The following is a 21,502-nucleotide window of genomic DNA, read 5'->3' as shown; positions in this document are numbered from 1 at the left end:
TTATTCTCAACCTCTATTTCAATGACCTCGATTACAGTCTACTGCCTCCAGTGAACTCCTAAACACCTGGTAAACCATGTGCTGCTTCTTTTCCTAGAAAACATTTGTTGTTTACTAGAATGTACAGTACTGTATTAGTTACTAACATTAACACTCGATGACTCACATTTCTCATTAACCTAGAATTCTTCATCCTTTTATATTCAGTCACATTTGCACTTTTGACAATGATCTTGCTACAGAAAGTGCCTTTACAGTTGAAGAAAAAGAAAGAGTTGAGTGTGACACAATTGTTCTTATTCCAAATATTGAAGAGGCCAAGAAGGTGCCGGAAATAATATGAATGTGAGGACTTGTCAAACTTCAAGAAGAATAACAACAACAACTTAAAGCCCGAATAGCATATGTAAATTGCCAAACGATCGGGCTACTATATGGCTAATTAAATTATTAGAATAAAGTAATTTGTCATTAGAGGTAGGCATTAGGCGCCATCTCTTAAGTAAATTAATAATTAAAATTAAATAAATAAATTATTAAATTAATTTTAGAACCTTCTGGAATAAAAGAACTGGCCCGGGACGGGGCTTGAACCCACAACCTTCGCTTGCCGTGCGGTGCACTTGCCAGTTACACCACCCGGACCTCGAGTGAGTCTTCACTTCCAGAAGAATATTAGATTAGATATAACCTTACTTGGTTAAATATCTGCATCTGATTCTTCAAGAAGAATCAGATGCAGATATATTCTCAAAGAGTGTTTGTCAATTGGAGAAAGCCCTAAATGAAAATCTCATTAAGAATTACAAATAAAAGTTGATTATAGATTTTTTTTTAAAGTTGTACAAAATTAGGTAGTCATAAAGGACAATAAAAGTGTTCATAAATGCAGTTCTACTGAATATTGAGTGAACTATTGCATCTTTCAGTGCATTTTAATTGTTCTTTTGATATATGGTTATAATGAACTTTGGATACAATGAACTAAAACTAGTACTCCCTTGCCTTTCACTGTATCAGAGTTCCACTGTACTATAAGATTTTAAAAATAATATTTAGCTAAAATTTTCATTCTGCAATAATTTCACAATTGATGTGATGATTATGAAAAAAATTATGAAAAACTGCTCCTCTCTTATGTTTATATTTAGACCAAATATTAAAATTTTAATAAATAGATTTAGCAAGAATAATTAATTATTTAAAGAGAAAAATAAATTATAATTAGTATTTGTACATTTTGTGCTCTAGATAATAGTAATATACATATTAAATAATAATACAGTAGAGCGTCAATTATCCAAAAGTCAATTATCCGAAACGTCAATTATCTGAAAGAATTCCAGTTGGCAAATTTAAATTTTCGCCAGTGCTGTGATGCTGCAATCTTTGGCTATGTCTTGGGCTACTCAAATATTTTACATTTTTGATACTAAATTAACTTCTGAAGTATAATTTTTTATTGTTTTTATATTTTTCAATATATTTATTTTGTTTGTACAAAATAAAAAAATAATTTTTAACGATACAATAGTCTTCGTTAGGCTTAACATTGACGAAAATTCAACGTGAAGCGACATGCAACAGAGAAAAATTTCAACATGGGATAAATTAATATATTTTTTCGTACATAATCTGTTATCCGAAATATCGATTTTTCTGAACAACCCCAGACCCCAATTGATTCGGATAATCGACGCTCTACTGTAATAATAATATAATAACTGATACCTTTCTGATTTTTCAGGAGGATTTTTCAATAAATTTTTGTTAAAAATATTAATTATTTTTATTGCATTAATATTCTTAAAAGATTTTGTGAAATGAATAGTAAAAAATGACTCTAAATAAAATTAAATTGCTGTAATATTTTGTAAAATCATTAATGTATTATTTATAGATGTTTTCCTCCACCACCACCACCTCCTGGAAATAGATATTCTGTATGTTGTGGAAATGGCCATGTTCCACAATTAAATGGTCATGCTTCTTGTAATGGAAATGAAAAACAAGCTATTAGCTCAAAATGGCGAGAATTAGACTGCTTTACTCCTATGTTGTCACATTTTCCAAATGGCACCACAGAACGCCATTTAGATACAAAAGTAAGATTTTTATTTATCTATTATTAAATATTTTAATATAAAACAATTTTATAATTTTAATGTCTTTAAAATTTTGAAAATGTGTAATGTTCTCTAATTATTAGATAAACAAAACACTAAAGAAAACTTGTAGATCTAAACAGAATTATATTTAATAATATTAGAATAATTAATTTTTTCAGTGTAATACTAAAAAATTTAATCATAGTAAACTTTTCCTGAATTTATTAAAAATGTCTTAATATGGCAGTAGGAACCAATATTGTTTAATAATAATTAACAAATAAATATATATAAATTTCATTAGATACACATTTGGAACTTAGTTTGATTATTGATTAATATTTTATTATTAAAAAATAATTGTACAGTGATACCCCGAACTTACGCGATAGGTGGGACCGAGCGATAACCGCGTAAGTCGGGGTATAATTTCGCAATTTGTGTAAAATCCAAATTCATATCTATGTAAGCAAATAAATGTTCTCATTAATCTTATCACATCTTTTGATTCATTCATGGTTACAAGAAATCACCATATAGAGTCTCTCGAGTCTCCGTAGATATAACAAACACAGAAATAAATAACACAAAATAAATTGTAGCTATGCATTGATTCCGCGCGACACATCCGAACATGTAAGCTGAACAATAGTGTGGGGGGAGTGAGTAATCAAGAGCTGCGTGCTGCTCAAACAAAAGACGAATTGACGAGATTTGAAAATCGCGTAACTCCGGGTTCGCGTAAGTCGAGGTATTACTGTATTGAAAAAATACTGACTTCAATAACATAGGATAGTATTGCAACATTGAAGATGCTGAATCTTTTTAAAATAAAAATATATAAATCCTTAGACAATGGAACAATTTGGCATTCTTGATTTAAGAACAAAGTCTGATATAATGCAATCTGGTAACTTAGTGAGGTCAAAACTTTGGATTAATAATTTTAGTTATACAAAAAATATAATTCAAAATTACGAATTCATACATACTTTTATTTTATATAAATATTAAAGTATACATAAATTATGGCAAGCAAAGCTAGTATTAATGAAAACTTTATATAATTCAAAAATATTTAAAATTCTATCAAATTAAATATCTTTTGTATGAAAGTTTTAAATATTTATTATAGCCTTAATCATGAAATATTAGAGATTTATAGTTACATTCTTTGTTCATTATTTTTTAGTTTTGAAAAATGTGTTTTTAGAATCATTTGAATCAATTTAAGAAAAAATGAATTCTTTTTTAATCATAGTTTCATGGATTATTTTTACTTTTGAAAAATTACTTATTATTGTTTCTTATTCTTAAACTTCATGCTTTGCAAATTCAGAATTTAATAAAAAGTTGACATATATTATTTAGGGAGGATATCCTACTACCATTTGCAATGGTGGTAGCAATGGTATTACCCATCCTCTGCTTGCATATCAGAATGGGGTTGATAGTAATGCAAAAATTTCAGAAATTATTCCAGAAAGTTCTCAGGTATTTATAATCTGCTATTTTATTTATGTATTTACTTTTAATGGTGAAATAAAAAATTTGTATTTTGTTAACATTATTATCCAATCATGAAGTCAAAAGCTATGATTAGTTTTGCACATTTTGGATGGATAGATGGATAGTTGACTTTTATTGGTGCAAGGGCCACTTTGTTCACGCTGTGTCATAACTTATTTTGGTCTCTTTATTGAGTTATATTTTTTGACTTTGAAACTTTTCACGATACATCCTTGTGAACACTATAGGGCAACAGAATATAATTGTAACAAATTTTGAAAATTGTGTTCAAACAAAAATATGATAGTGATTCATTTTGCATAAATTAATAGTACTTTATGTGAGTTACTTAATTAAAACGAGTTAGTAGTGGAGGCATCACAGATTCACGGGATGCCTCAAAAGCCATTACCTTAGAAGGAATAAGAGAAGAGTTATTTTATTAAATGAAGTTGAATGAACTACAGATATAGTATAGTCTTTGGTGTTTTCTTCCTTTGAATATGGAAAAACTTTATCTAGAAATTTCCTGACTGTGTATTACTTTATAACCTCAACATTCACTTGCATCACAGAAATACAATCTTGAAAATCCAATCACTTATTCATCATCAGTTTTTCTCACCCTTGCGTATTTATATTGTTACTTTGGTTTAAGTTTGCATGGTTCAAAAGTGCAATTTTACAGGAGTGACAGTCTTTCCAATACCCTGTTGACTTTTGCTTCAAGATTAGTGTCAGTAATAGGGAGGTATTCTGATGGTACTTTCATCATTTGTGAGTTGTGCAAGGCTCTATTGTATTATAATCAATACTTCAGCAAAATGCATTATTGCGAAGATCTTTTACTGTAGCTGGTTTCAGTGTTGTTTTGATGGTTTTTCTCTGCATATCTGCACATGTAAATCTTATAAGCATATGATAATTGTAGGAAATATCTTATGCTAGTTTAAGGTAAATGTATGCCTAATAAACAACTTATTTATTCACAAAATATCGTTTCTCCTACTGTTATGTAGTGCTATTTGGAGCATGATAACCCCACTAGCTCATAAAGTAATCCATTTAAAGTGTTATTGATTCAAGATGCTTCACTTCATAACTTATATAAAAAGCTTCGCCTAAAGATAATGTTTTGAAATGATGAAAGTACTTGTTAGTACTTAAAATATTTTTAAGTAAATAACTTTAATATTAAAAGACAGTTTGGTTTATTCTTAACATTTTATAAGTCTTTGTTTGAACATAATTTTTAAAATTTTGCCATATTCATACTCTGTTTCTCTGTAGAGCCCACAGATTGCATAATTGCACAAATTTAAAGGTAAAAAAAAATCAACTCAGTAGATGGACCAAAACATATAAAGATTACCATAGGTTTGACCTGGTAGTTGGGTGATGTTACTTGTTAATTTAAAAATATGTTAATATTAAAACAAATAATTTTTAATGTAGGATTTTTTCTATCTTTTTCAATATTTATGATTAATATCACTTATTGTAAATCTTTAATTAAAAAAATTTCTGTGATATTAGAAATATTATTTTTCCATTTTTTAATGAATACTGTGGAGTACTATTTATGTTTCTCATTTAAACATCTATCTCGGTTGGTTTTAAAACATTCCTATTTCTTTCAATAGTGAAGTATTTTTCTTCATATTCTTCATAACTTGCAGCGATTTTATTTAATATTATTTTGTTTGTGCATCTAAATTCATTGAGTTTCATTTATACATCATTTACTCTATGTTGACAATAGTGGATATTGCAGTATTTTTTATAAAACATACATAGAATTTCTAGAACACATTCTTTATTCCATTCTCATAGTCATCTCTTCACATTTCAAGAATTAAATGGCATAAAATTGATCACACAAAGTATATTGTCTCTTATAGAGGAAGATTATTTGCAATGGGTGTGAAGCAATCACAATATAGGGGAAATACATATTTGCAGTACCTTGCAACAGCAAGAGAGTTAATAAGAATGTTCCTTTAACTAAGCAAGTTTATTTCATTCTGGCATAGTAAACACTAGTATTGTGTTGTATTCCTAAGACACATGGCAAGTTTTTCCATCAAATATCTTTATTGGTTGAGTTGATACAGTACATTGTTTTGTACTCGTTTCGGGCTTTGCCCCTTCAATCAACTATAATACAATATATATTTTTTATCTATTACAGTAGAGAACTTACATAAAAAACAATGAGTACACAAACGATATATAGATGTACCTTTGGTTACACTTTGTATAATTTAAAATCTTGTAAAATCGCTGTGCAGTGTTAATTATTTTATTTATCCTGTGTTAAATTTCATCAGTTCCTGAGTGATGTGTAAACAGTGCTCCATTGTACTTTGTTTGAATTTTTGAAAATAATCATGCAAATATTGATAATTTTATTCTGTAATATCCTTTTTGTCTGTTAGCATTATTACTATTAGTTTCAGTTTCATAAAATTTTTTAAAAGACATATATATATATATATATATATATAATTCATTCCCAAATAATTTATTTACTTTTTAACATTTAACACTTATCTAAATTTGCATAAGTAGAATTTTTATATACATTAAAGAATATACATACTAATACATACTATTATATATAATTTCTGTTGTTGTTTTTTTCTTACGTTTATTACCTAGAATATACTGTATTTAACTTTCATATGCTTAAAAACTTTTGTAATTTAGTTTTTTAAGAATTAAAAATTATAAAGATATTATACTTACTGTATTTATATTTCTCAGTAATAACAAGGAAAATATCTTTTGTTTTCTTTTTAATAGAATAATTTTTAAGACGTGGCTATTTATACATACAGTATGTATATTCAATTGGCTATTTATACATACTGACTGTATGTTCCTATATTCCGGCCAGATACTGGCTGTATACGCTGTTATTACAATTAATATTTTGATAATAACTACACAATTATAAATAATTATAGTTTTATTTATTAAAGTTCAGTTACAATGTTGTTCAATAAAGTAATCAATAAACTATGAAGTATCATTAAATCAGTGAAATATAGGTAATGAAATTTAAAATAGATTGGCAGGTATACCAATAAAGTAAAATAAATATATTATTTTTTATTCTGTATTTTAATTTTTTTTTTTTTTTTTTGTAAAAAGTGGTCTGCTTAGTCTTTATCTTCGGACGTCCTTTGGATTTAATTTTAGTTTTGAATTTTAAGTTCCTATTTGATCGATTTGAACAGGGCTTGTTATTAGACCAAATTTGTTCTTCAGATTCTTCTGGTTCAATTGTACTAAGCCCACTATTTTTATGTTCAAAAAGAGAAATTCCATTTTTTGCATTGCTTTCTATTACTTTTAATTCCTCTACATATTTATTGAAGGTTTGCATTCCATAATTAGACAAAATATCCACAATATTTTTAGTTATTGCCAGTACTGTATTAAATTTTTCCCTATCTGATAATATTTTGTTGGGACAATCAAAATCATCAGTAAAAGTTTCATCTTCAATATGATCATCGATATCTACATTTACATCATCTGTATCCATACTTAGTGCATTTTCAATTGAAATAATATATCTTGCATGAAAGAAGTTTTTGAAAATACAGTATGTCCAAATTATTATATTTTCTTATCATAAGAATATGACGACATGGTGCACTAAAAGAATTCCAAAATGAACAAGAATATGTTTTCATCGATGTATTGTAAAATTTTGATATTTTGCTATCAAGATTTTCTTCAATGCCATTATTTTTAATTCTCATTTCTAATAATAAATATCATAATTAGGATATCAATAATAGAAATTTAGGATATCCTAAATTATAAATAACATTAAAACTGTCATCTTTACATCATGTCTTTAAAAGGGTTAAATAGCCAATTGAGTATACCTATCATATATATAAATAGCCAATTGTGTATACTGTACATACTGTATGTATAAATAGCCACTTTAAAATTTTTATTTAATTATTATATAAATTCATTAATTAATGGAATTTAATTTCTTATTATTATATACAAACTTTTAATTAAAAATAAATAAATATTCAATATCAATATATTTTATATAGAATGAATCAGAAGAAAATGATATGTGCCTTCCAGTCTCTAAAAATCGTCTTCGTTATACAGTAAAAGATTGCTGGGATTCTGAAGATTGGAATGATATAAATGAAATACAGGCTTCTAATTCTCACCAAGTTGATGATATAAATTCCAAACTGCAAACAAATCATCAACAGAATAAATCTATAAATAAAGACAATATAGTATTGGAAGCTGAAACATCAACACAACATGAAAATAATTCCATTAATCACAAAGAGACAAATTCCAAAACTAACTCAGAAATGAGATCCCACACTCAGAGTCTCACATCTCTCACATCATCTCATTGCCAAGCAGAAGATACAGATGAAAAAAATAATAGTAGCAACAAACCTCAAGTACATGCTCCCTCCCCTGCACCAAATATATATGACTCCTCATCTGTTTGTGCTATGAACGATTTCAGTGAAATGCAGTCTTCTACTGATCCAGAATCTGCAGATAATTGTAAGTCATCTGCTTCCACACTACAGCCAAAGTATCCTCACTCAGTCACTCCCACTGGCAGCATTCTCCTAATGTAAAAATAATCTGATATTGGCCTACAAAGAGAGACAGACACCTCTCCCTTATTATTCAGATCAGGTCTTTTTTGATAGAAGCGGGTATTTTTTACAAGCTGTTTTATATTTATGTTAGTAAAGATGTACATGCGTTTATGTCATTAATACATTTTTACTATCTGACTCTATATATGATTTTTTCCTTATCCTATAAATAGTAATAACAAGAATTGCCAGATAGTTGTTTTCACAACGATATTCATTTTCAAGATTTACAGAAAGAAGAAAATTTGAATTTGATTGAGTAACACCATCTTACAAGGCATACTACACATATTATTATATTGAATTTTATGCTTCTGAACTGCTGTATGAAATCTGACTGTGAATTTTAAAGAAGCAGCTTTTGTTTTGATACTCAGGGAAATGAATAATTGATGTCATTATGGTCCTATATTGGTACAGATGAATAGAACATAACAGAAAAGGACAATATTCTGTTTGTGGAATTTCAGCATTACTTGGTTACATTCCACAATCCTTTATATGAAAATTAAATAATAAAATATCTGTGAATTATGATTTAAGAAACTTATATTTAAAAATACAGTACATGAAGGGGAAGGAGATGTACTTGATAATAAGGTTAGTAGTAAAGCTATCTTTTTGTTTGTAGCTTAAACTATTAATAGAAAGAAGAAAATTTCCATTTCAATTAAATCCAATTAATTGGTTTTTAACAAAGCATATTGTACATGATGTAAAAAGTTTCTCATATTATTTTATGTATTGTATTTGCACTCAGTCTTTTGTTAAAAAAATTATGCAATGCACTCTTAATTTTATATAGTTTTTCATTAAAAAATTTTAAGTAAATGTACAGTAGATAACACATAGATATTTTTCACAGTTGAAACTCAGTTATTTAGTTGATTACTGGTAATTTTTAAAAATTAGAATTTTGCAAAATATGTCATTCCAAAGTTCAAATGATAACATTCAGAATATGTTGAAAATAGAATAAATTTTTATTCTAAAACCATATGACATGGAAATAATATAATGATTTAATGCTGAATGGATAATTAAGGATTTATTATATTTGTTTTCTCTATCTTAAACATAAAATTCCTTTGTGCCAATTTTATTTCTTAAGTCAAAATATACATTTATTAAGAAAAGAATCTCGTATTCATTTGCACAAACATTTAATTTCTAACATATTCTTCTATGTTTCTTCTTTAGTTTCTAAATATTATTCACATTTCCTCTTTTACTTATCTCTTATCATTACTCTTTTTCCTTTCTTATTTATTAGAAAACAGACTCAAAATTAAAAACCAGAAAAAAAAAAACTCTAAAATAAATTTTAACCCGCGCTCTTATTTGGCACTTCTTGTTATATAATGAAAACCTGCTGAATTAGAAACAGTAGGTAAATTGGCAGTTCCTAAATTGTGTGCCAGTGTTCTTAATCAGCTGCTGATGTTATTGAGGATAAACAGCAGCAGAAAAAAGATGAATTATTAGTTCCAAAGTTTGCATGATGCTCCAGTTTATATTGTTCTGGATCAGCTCAACATTGTCGAAATATTTATCTGTGCCAATTAGTATATTGTTGCTTATATTGTTGCTTTTGTTAATATAACAAACTTTGCTTTCTTTTATTTTTGGTAATTTTAATAAATAAAAATGATAAAGAATATATTAAAAAGTATTATCATCATTCAGCTTCAGTTGTTTAGTGATATTATTAGATTGTTTTTTGATTTTCTTCTACTGATAAAAATTATTGTCTGTTCTATCATAAAAAGTATTCTTTGTTCTTTTTACAGTTAGTATTTTTATTTTACAGTATTTATATCTTAAAAAACTGTTAAGTAATAATGATTCTATGTCAATATAGACAACATCATTTTTATCGATGGCAGAAAAGTTCACTGTTAATTTCTTCAATAATCTAAAGTTTATTGTTTCTTTTAAAGCCATACATGTATGTTAAAATATCAGGGATATACTTCTGTTTGTTTCTACCTCATTCTTATGTTTCATCAATAAATGTTCTTCTCTGATTAGCACTTTTTTTTTAATCTCTGATATTACATAGCTAGGTTTGATAAATTGGGACATTTTTTGTGGTAATTTCAGATATGAAAAGAAAATACCGACAATGCTTTTGTTTGATAAATTGTACATTGTGGCTAGATGTATTCATTTAGAAACCATTTATAAGATATGGATAGTGGAGCACTGCACTGTATATTATGCAATGTTTAGATTAAAGAAAAAGTAAAGAAATATTAATATGTCAATTAAAAACTGTGCTATGCAGATAAATGTGGTGTATTATTGATGCATAGAGTGTACGTTAAATGTAGAAGAGTAATTAATGAATTCATTTCCTAATTTTTTATTTATATTCAAGTTATCACGTTTAGTTGTTAGTCAGATATCAGGAAAAGATCGTTTTAACTAGTTTGAATTAAAAAAAATATTTTAAATATAAAAATAAGTTTTGCATTATCTTTAATATAGAATTCTTTTATTGTGCCAACATAAGCACCACCTTTGCAAACAGTAGATAATGTTGAATAACACTATCTTAAGAATTAGAATTAATAGTAAACGTTTTGATATTCTAGCTTTTGTACAATTTTATTTCTTCTTACTTTTTTATGGCATTTAAAAAAAAGGTAATAAGAAATAATTTTATTAATTTTCTACTGTAAAGAATATATTATAGTAAAAATGGGTGTGAAGTGGCTAATGTCTGTATTAAAGAATGTATGTTGCCTAAAAGTAGCCTGAAGGATAGAGATTTCTTCTTTCTTTGTAATTTGGATGATGGTAAAATTCACCTTGTGTAAATTTTAAAAAAAGCTTTCTGTGACACCATTTCATCAATAAACAATGTCCAATTAAATGTTTAGTATCACTTTTAGGTAAAGGAAGTAACTAAGTTGCAGATATTTTGGATAATTCTAGTAAATATTAGATTTATATCCTACAAAAGATACAACATAAATACAATAGTAATAGCAGATAGCATTATGATGCTATTAATGTGGATGTGGAAAGTTAACAATAAACATGCAGTAGATTGTCATTAGCAATTAAGACCAAACTGATAGAGGATATATATTCACAGAAGTTTTGCTGCATAGCACAAAATTTTTCTACATTCTTTGCTTTGGTAACATTCTCAGTATGTGCTGTTCCATATCCAGAATGGTCTGCTTTTAGAATTGGGTATATTGAAAAATAAGAGCAGTGTTTGTTTTTTCTTTAAAAGTTGCTGTAAGTGTAATGGTCTCTCATATTCACCCTTTCACACCTTATTTCCTAGTGCCTTTACAGCAAGATTCCATGGAGTAGAAGAAAATTTAAGAAAAAAGAAAAAAAATAAAGATTAAGGAGAAGATATTGGATCATAAATGTGTTTTCAGTATTAATTCAGATGTACAAAGTAATTCTGAATTGATAATAAAACAATGTTTTAAGTACAAAAATGTTAAAAAAGAAGAGAGTTGAAGATGAGTCTGCAAATAGTCTCTTGCTGATCAACTTATCATAAGCACAGTGTGGGTAGGGTAGTATATGATTGGCCTATTTCTTTCACTTTTAAAGGTTGAAGGGAAGGAATGATTTGAGTAGAGCCCAGTGAGGGTTTTTTTAGGGCAGTGGGAAATTTTTTTGACCTACCTCATTATTTTTGTACTATCGGTGTAAGCCTAGAGGGTTTTATACTCAGGGAGCTGTGAATAAATAAATAAATCCCCCTCTTGGCTGTTACCATTCTTGTGTAATTAATATGTCGAACTTGGGTTGATGTGTATCGTAGACACATGGGCATTGGCGATGTATATAATATCCAATGATTCTATAGTACATATTTTGTGTTATGGTAATGTCCAACAGTTTTGTCCTCTAACCTTAGGCTACAAGTTTAATACATGCTAATTTCTTTGTATGTTTCAACTATTGCACATAATAGCTTATGTTACTAATTCTGAATGAAAAGTAATGTATGCTCAAATAATGGTAATCATTGCTGTTTGTATCCATAACTCCAATATTTTATTGTGTACATTGAGACTGAGCCATATAATGTGTAACACATTGATTTCTGTAAGTGGTTGCTGTCAAGATGTAACAGTTCATCATCCAATGCCTTGTCAGACATTTTCACAATGTAAATATATGTAAAATCACATTCTTATGCAGTCTAATTTTGTATGTCATTCCACTTTATCTCACATTCTGCCTGTTTCCTCTCCCCATATTCACATAATGAAATTTCTAAACAGTACAAAGTAGTGTGCTGCTTGACTAAATTGAAGCAGCGTAGGATTGTTCATGTGAAAAGTTTAGAACTTCCAGATGTAAGTATCAGTAAAAAGTCTTCACAATAATATCTAATATATATATTTAAAAGCTTTTCCAATTTCTAAGTGGATATTATTTCCAGAAAAAATTATTTACTAGTGTTTAGTATTATAGTTTGCAAATAAACTGATATCTATGTATATAAATATATATAAATATATTCAATCTTATGTTCATATTGATTTTGGTTATTATACATTTGAAACAAAAAATTTTAAATTATTTCTTCCTGACATAGTTTTATGAATTTTTATAATTGACATAAGAATATTTTAAAAAATGGAACTGTAGTATTGATAGAATTACATTCGGATTTTAAAGTATTGTATTTAAATGCATGCAAATATGCAGTATCTGGATGAAACTAAAGCCAAGTTGCTCGACAAAACGACATAAATTGCATTCTGGTGCTTATTATATGTTTACAAATACACAAATATATATATTTTTATTCATTTATAAAATATCCTCATTGGTTTGAAGCTCAAAATAAAATTGCATTGCATAAAACTATCATTATATAACTTTTTATGTTGCAGCAAATGTTTCTTTCTGTATGACTAAATTCTTTTATGTGATGATTTATTAGTTAAATTTTGTTTGTTATTAAATATAAATACCACTTTCTTAATTAAGTGGTTGGGTTTTTTTAATAACTACCTCAGTATCCTCCTGGTACCAAATGGAATTATGCCATTTGCCAGGGAATGTTTTCTGGTTATTATATAAAAAAAATTATAATTTTCATTTTTAAGAAAATTAGTTTTTGCATTACATATTTTGTATAATTTACTTTATATGCCATTTTTTAAGACCATAGAACAGAATTTTTTAAAGGAAGATAACTTAATATTTCAAATACAGAAAAATCTTTTAAAACAATTTAATATAATAAATATAATCAAATTTATCTAGGAAAATATTTATAATCGTTTAAATCATGGATAATAAATTGATGTTTTTATACAGACTGAAATTGAACAAATATTCAATTTTATGTAATTACTCTTTCTGGTTTTCTTTGGAATTTTTAAATGGCATTAAAGTGAATATTCACACATGACTTCCATTTGTATATCTTTATTCACCTGTAAAAATTCAAACATGATTAGACAATCTGTTAAACTACTTGCTGTTGGAATGAATCCAAAATATGGCCTTATTTGAAAACAGTCTTTATATTTTGAAACAATTGTTTGGATGTAATTTTTCTCATAAGTGTCATCTGTGCATAAACTATTCATCAAGTTTGCCTTCAAATTTAAGCTGTCTTAAAAGAATCAGTATATTTTCTCCATCCAAATTACCATTTTGAAAATCATTGGATGCTACTAGCAGTCACTCAATACCATTCATTCCCCTGGCAAGTGGCACACAAATTTTTCCAGCTTTATTGGAATCTAATGATTATTTTTTTATACAGTATATTAAATTACATAAATTGTAGTAAGTATGTATAATGATCAATTCATTCATAATTATTGTCATCTTTTCAAACTTTTTGTAACACTAGAACATGACAAAATTGTCTTTGAAATCTCTGTGGAAGTTTTTGTCCTTATATAATAAAGACTCCATCCACTAAAAAACCAATTGTCTTTGCAGTTTTTAATTATTTTAATATCTCATTTAACATAAGAACACTGCTCACTTTTTATAACTGTTTTAATAGTTTATTTTAAATATTTATAATACTAATAATAATTTTATGCCTTAACACAACTTTGAAAATTATTTAATTAATCGATGAAGACGTTTTATTATATTTAAGTTGGACAGTTTGAATTTTATAATATAAAATTTTCATTATTTAAAGTAATCATGATGCGTTTTAAGAACATTTACTTCTATAAATAAAAATTAATAAATTTATAATTATTGCCAAAGTAATGTAACGAAATGGATTTTTGGAAATGATCAAAAATGCTATTTCGTGTAAAAAATTCTCACGTCTTTCGCATTACGTATCCACAATGTAACACAAAAGAAGAGATTTGTTAGGCCACAACTTAACACTCGAAGAAATGCATCACGTTAGACTATGAATTTTAACGTCAGTGGTATTCAGGGCTGGCTGAAGGTTTTGCCGGCTACTGGAAAAAGTTGTTAGTAGCGGTGCAAAATATTTGAAAAAAATAATTTTTTAAATCAAATTTTCTTGGAAATTTGAAAGTGCGGGGTCTGAGCTAGCCTTGGCCATATCGTGTCGTAATTTAATTTAAATATTGGATATTCTAAGCCCATCAGATCAGATATGAAATTTATATGGACTAAATAAATTTTGAATTATCATCTTTGTCTAAAATAAATGACTTGTTTTTATTAATATGTTTTCATTTTTGGCCTTTCCGTGAATACACTAACTTGGTCTTTTTTCTATACGCATCGTGGCATGGGAAAAAACTTAAATATTAATAGATTCTTCGTAAAATAACATATAAAATAGTAATATTTTCCCCGGATAATTCAAGTGTAATTTTATTTCGCATCCTTCATTATACTGTCTGATCACATTGCAGGCCAGATTAATCCAAATTGTAATGAACAAATGTTACTACAATAGATTCCCGATTATTCAAAGTAATGGTGAACCGCGAGAGTACCTGAGATAATCAAAAACTTCGGTGACATAAAATACTTGGTACAAAATAAGAGTATACTGTTATACAATTAAAGTCTGAAGGATTTGAATTGTAATCAGAAATCTTTTTTAAAATTCGTATTGTTATGAGCAGTCACCGGAATAAATTATTTTTATAAAACTTTTATAATACTTCTCCAGTAGGCTACCGCTCATCACTCGGTCAAGATTTGTAAAATGAATTATACTGCAGTGCATACAAGCCGTGCACAGGAGTTTTAAAAGAATGGGAAATTAATAAACTCTATTTTTTCATAATATAGTTTATTAATTTTTATAATATAGATACATATAGTAACTCAATACAGTAGACCAAAAAGAAACTGAACTAGTACAAAAGTTATATAAATATACTGTTTGATTAAACTATCTGAATTGGCAAATTTATCCACAACTTCCTCCCTAGAGACATTTATTATCTCTTTGGATGTTTAACAAACCAGGGCTTTTCAGTTCTTCTAACTTGGAATTTCTAAGATGTGTTTTTAAGCTTTCTACTGTCGCTGTGTGTAGGCAAAATGTCTTGGATTGTTAAAATTTTGTTACACCGAGGTACATTACAGCAGGGTGTCTACCAGAAGCTATTTTAAGCAAGCGTCTAGCCCCTTAGTGAGCATTAGTTCTAAATTATGACGCTACGGCGAACAGCGTCAATGGCGGGAACTGGATTTGTGTCTGTTTCGTTTTCGGTTAGCGGTGAGAAAATATTTTGCTAATATACAGCGGATTGTTCGTCGCATAAAATGGAATGAGGTGAGTGTAATTTGAAATATAAGCAAAGCTTAAATAGACATATTAAAGCGAAACATCTTCAAGTCTTAAGCTATATACTTATGCATATTACAGAACGTTCAATTACTAATAATAATAATAGCACTTGTGTCATGGGAGAATATCAAATTTTAAGTCCCTCTATGTTTTATTTTATTCATAATTCCATCTCATAATCTTACAGTATTATTTTTATGGAAAAATTCATTAAGCAAGATGTCTATCCATAAATTTAATTTATTTTCAGTTTTAACTAATACAAATTACGAATAAAGCATTCATAATTTGAAACAAATCCAGTTTCAAATCATTGGCGCTGTTCACCGTAGCGGCATAATTTAGAACTAATGATCTATCGTGCTAGACACTTGTCTATTTTTATACACTTTTTATTAACTTGTCGGTCTGTCAATCTGTCTATCCGTCAGATCAAGTAACTCAATTTTCATTCAATTCCGAATTTAGTTGAAACTTTGCATGCCGATTTGTAATCCCGACGACAATACACTTCTTTAGAGTTTGCAAACAATTTTATCAATTAGCTAAAAATTAACGAAAAATTAAAATTGTAAAAATCTGATAACAGATGGCATTTCACCTAGGGTAAATCATCGCCCGTTTTTACTCGTACTATGTGTATAAAATCTTGTAACTGAATTTTTCACCACTTCCCAATTAAGTGCTAGAACAAGAAGAATTTCGATTATTCAGTATTCAAAATAAATATTAAAAATTTTTAAAGACTCTTTTTATTCACATAAAAGCACTTAAAAGTAAAACAAAATTTTCTTCAGCTTTCACAGTATTCTTGGTATTAGGCGACCAAAATTAATATCGTGGGGCGTTCATATTTAGAAATATTCTTAGTTAAATATTCTATCAATTTTTAACTGTTTCCCATGAGCGCCCCACGTTTTTGTTTGTGGTCGCCTAATAACAAGAGTACTGTGAAAGCTAAAGGAAATTTATTTTTACTTTTTAGTGCATTTAGGTTAAAAAAAAAAAAACGTTTCTTTAAAACTTCTTAATATATGATATTTACATAGACTACTTTTGTCAGTTTCACCTGACCATTATCCATTGTGCACATACAAAGGTGAAATATATAAATCTACTAATGTCATGGAATTCATAAAACGGAAATCCATGAATCTATTAAACTACTTTCAAATAACTTAGTACACCAAACTTCTTACTTGCTTTTATGATTATTGAGTCAATTGTATCTTTGATATTTTCTTTATTACACTGAAGAAAAAAATATACTACAAAAGTCATAACTTTGCAAATTACTATATTTTCTAAAGTTTTAATATATTATTTACTATGGCCAATCTTATCGTAGTGATTTCTTCATCTAGTCTGACAACTTCTGCAATAGCTTTGTTTCTTCTACTGTAAAAGGAGTCTTCTATTTTCTGTCTTATAAGATATCTTTCTTTTCATCTGCTTTCCTGCTTCCTGCTTGATCCTTTTTTTCTATACAACCTACTCAACTTCCCTTCAGAAATACAGCGCAGATTTAGTCTGATTACCCTGTTTTTCTGTGCATTGAATTGCTAACAAGATTCCTCTTGTGTCATCACAAGCCACCGTGAAAATGTACTCATTCACAAATGCTTTAAAAACTACTTAAAATAACCTGACTTTTACATGACTTTAACTGATAATTTTTAAAAACATCTGATATTTATTTAACCTACCTGACCCGGTAGGCATCCTGTCCAGTTCCTTCACAAATGCTGTCCAGTGCTTGGAAGACGAAGTCTCTTTTCTTTCCACAAAAATCTCCAATTCATTGCCAGTTCAGTTATGAATTCACGTCTTCATTGATGCATTCAAGAACTGACTCATGAAAGTTCTTTTTGAGAGTTACCTTCATGAAACTTTGCCTTTGATGTAAGAAATGGTCAAATCTGTTTAAAATTTTGCTGTGCTTCATTAATTAGATTTAATATGGCTATTACACAAATGATATATACACGAGAATCAACTTCGCCGCTTGTTCTGTGCCACTGCTTCTTATCGTATTTTATGGCACTTAAGACGCACTCCTATTTCAGCATAGAATATTTAGTATATTTAATTTAAGCTATTTTCCTTCTTTGGTACTCGGCCCCAATTTTTTTTTTTTTTTTTTACTATACGTTGGTTAAAAAATACGGTGACAGAACATCTTGCTTTTATATATATACAGTAGAGCGTCGATTTTCCGAAAGTCAATCATCCGAAAGAATTCCAGTCCGCAAACTTAAATTTTCGCCAGTGCTGTGTCGCTTCAATCTTTGGCTATGTCTTGGGCTACTCAAATATTTTACGTTTTTGATACTAAATTAACATCTGAAGTATAATTTTTTATTATTTTTATATTTTTCAATATATTTATTTTGTCTGTACAAAATAAAAAAAGAATTTTTAACGATAAAATAGTCTTTGTTAGGCTTAACATCGACGAAAATTCAACGCAAAGCGACACGCAACGGAGAAAAATTTCGGCATCGGATACGTTAAACTATTTTTTCGTACGTAAATCAGTTATCCGAAATATCAGTTATCCGGACAACCCCAGTCCCCAATTGATTCGGAAAATCGACGCTCTACTGGTATAAATTAAAAATTCTTATAAATTCTCATAAAAATTCTTATAAATGCAATATCTATATCCATTATATATACAGTCGACTCCCCCAAAACACGGGTTCCTATAGTTCGGATTCCTATATGACGGCGAAAAAATTGCGACGGTATCCGTACAAACATGGTAAAAAAAAAACTCCTATAATTCGGTAAACCAGCCGAACTACTTTCCGCCATCCAGCGCCACGCTACGGAGAGTTTAGGCGAGTAAATTGAGTTTACTATCGTCTGTACAGTATGTAAACTAGGTACCGTAAGTCTAATACAGTACTGTAATTTTATACATTTCTTGTGAAAAAACATTTCTTATTCAACGGCCATAAAAATTATTTATATTAATGATATCTCCAAAGTTCAACGAAGTTTTCGCAGAAAAATAACTTATCAGAAATCGCGGCCGCCGTTTGGTGCGCTGCTCCGAGACGAAAACAAGCTTAAGCAATGGCGACGTCGAACGGTGCACACTTGGTAAGTAATCCTACAATTTTTTGTTTATAGCATAGTTTATACGGATTATTCCCAAAAAAATATACGTATTTTGGAAATGTTGAGTCGAATTAGTCTAGGAATCGATTAATTTTATGGAAGAAAACCTTTCAAACAGCCGTAGTCCGTAAACTTCACACGTGTCGGGCTATGATTGGCAAGGTCTCCTAAAACATCAATTTCATAAAAAACGGAACGTATCTACCGTCTTATAGGGGGTCGACTGTATATATAATGGATATAGATATAGATAATATTATATTGCATTTATAAGAATTTTTATGCATGAAATGCAGCTAAAAGGATAAATAAAAAACTTCGATTTTGGAATCAGGAACAGTTCTTCATATTACATTATTTCTCATGGAAAATTTTTGTTTCGGTTTGAAAACAAATCTGCTTTCGAACAACTTTTAGGAACGAATTAAGTTAGAAAACCGAGGTTTGAATGTATTAGTACAGGATAGGCAAACAGTTAAAGTGAAAACTTTAAAAATTTATAAAAAATGGGAGAATTATCGGAATGAAATGTAGTTTGCATGATAAGTAAGTATTGTCAGCACGGGGGTATTTGTTGACAAAGGAAAAAATTAGTTTTAAAAATCACTGAAAGGTGGCGCTATCACCAGTGAATAGACTGGAAATATACGAATTTGATGGCTATTAAATGTTGAGTAACCGAGAATTTCTTCATACATCTCATCTTTGTAAATAGCACGTTTGCAAAAATGTTAAGTGTGCCAGAAAAAGCTTTGTTAGTGAAACTGTTTTACAGAGACAACGAATCAGCATCCGTTACTTGTGAAAATTCCGAAATACATGGAAAATGTAAAGAATGCAAAGGGTACCTTAATATACGCAGATCAGATAAGGCTAGTCAAGCAATTTGAAGAAACTGGGAAGTTAGAGGATCAACAAAGACGCGGAAGATCATCTTTAAAAGAGCCCTGTGCTGATGCTGTGGCATCTGAAATGGAAGAACTCGCGTCTCAAGCAGTTATTGGGATAAGCAATACTCGGGAAGCTGTAATGTAGCCTAGTTGGGCTTACCTGTATCTACAGTACGCAATATTCTTCATGGTATTCTGGATTTGTATCCCTAATTGCAGACATGCTACAAACTTTTACCAGCAGATACCGCATAGAGAGAAACGTTTGCACCCATAATTGTTGCAATGGACGACCTGTAATTCTCATGAGTACATGCAGCAACTACTGCATTTCTCAAAGGTGACAGTTTGATGCGGCTTCACTGGTTCTTCATTGATAAATGCTTTTCTTTAAACCGCGTTGCCCAGTAAACGGCTGGACAACCTGTACAGTGAATGCAGAGCGTTATTTGACACTTCTGCGTGAGCATGTGATAACGTCTTTGCAAGAAAGGAATGCGCTGTCTATGGAAACATTTGTGCAAGATGAGGCAATCTCTCACATTGCTAAACCAGTAAAGACATTCCTGATCAACACCTACTACCTAAGACGGAACCATTAGTAGACACTGCAAGATCTACTGTAGTGACCTCCTCGGTCTCCAAATTTGACACCCGTGTGTCAATACTGCATGTGTCTAATATCAATATTTAAATAAGACAAGTTTCCCACAGAAAGTGCACCGCCTTTGGAAATCGTCTGAGTGTTGCATTGCCGAATCTCTTCAAACCAAACCATTTGACACTTTATTTTTAGAGAAAATTATTTTTATAGAAAATTACTGTAGTTGAATTTTTCAACTAAAGTATCGAGTGAGAAAGTTTTTAAAAATAAAATATATTCTCGATCAATAAAGCCTATTTTTTCTTGTTAGAATTACAAATATAAAATTGAAAACTGACAATGTCTCATTAGTTAAAGACTTGTATTCGTAAATATCCAATAATCAGTTATTTTCAATAAAATTTCATCTAATACGATGATTAAAATACAACATTTTTGATCTGACGGCATTATTGAAAAATAGTAACTCATATTTTATTCTTCCGTAAATATGTGTCAAATATCAAAAAATCCTCTTTATCGAAAATGATAGCAAAGAAATCTCAACCAAGCGTGAATTTTTATACATATTTTGACTATAGCTACTCGGCCTAACACATCGGAAACACTTGAAATATATAAATTGATTATACGTCAGGAAACATTATCCTCTTGTCAAAACGAATGCCGGATTTGTCATTTTAATGTCAACTTCCACGCATGAAAGATTATTTTTAACAATATCATAAACTATAAGTCTATTTTCAAAATATTACTTTAAACTTACTTGTTAGACTTTCATGTTTATATTCTAGTGCTTTATGTTATACTTAACTTATTCTAATAATAAATAAATAAATTTTATA

The 21,502-nt window shown here is 28.9% G+C and overlaps 1 protein-coding gene across 1 annotated transcript in view; it reads left to right on the top strand.

Annotated features, from left to right (window-relative positions):
* Positions 1-13,073, top strand: part of LOC111626466 (protogenin-like) — a 193,920-nt gene extending 180,847 nt beyond the window's left edge. Inside the window, exons 21-24 of the mRNA XM_023369842.1 lie at positions 552-650; positions 1,901-2,105; positions 3,480-3,602; positions 7,703-13,073. Coding sequence (XP_023225610.1) covers positions 552-650; positions 1,901-2,105; positions 3,480-3,602; positions 7,703-8,263 — 988 coding nt within the window. The 3' untranslated portion in view covers positions 8,264-13,073. The remainder of the gene's footprint in view (positions 1-551; positions 651-1,900; positions 2,106-3,479; positions 3,603-7,702) is intronic.
* The last annotated feature ends 8,429 nt before the right edge of the window (positions 13,074-21,502 follow it).

This window comes from Centruroides sculpturatus, unplaced genomic scaffold, assembly GCF_000671375.1.
Source record: "Centruroides sculpturatus isolate CEXI.00-Female unplaced genomic scaffold, Cexi_2.0 scaffold391, whole genome shotgun sequence".
Lineage (NCBI taxonomy): Eukaryota > Metazoa > Arthropoda > Arachnida > Scorpiones > Buthidae > Centruroides > Centruroides sculpturatus.
Note: the sequence above shows the minus strand (reverse complement) of the source record. Positions and strands in the feature narration are given on the sequence as shown.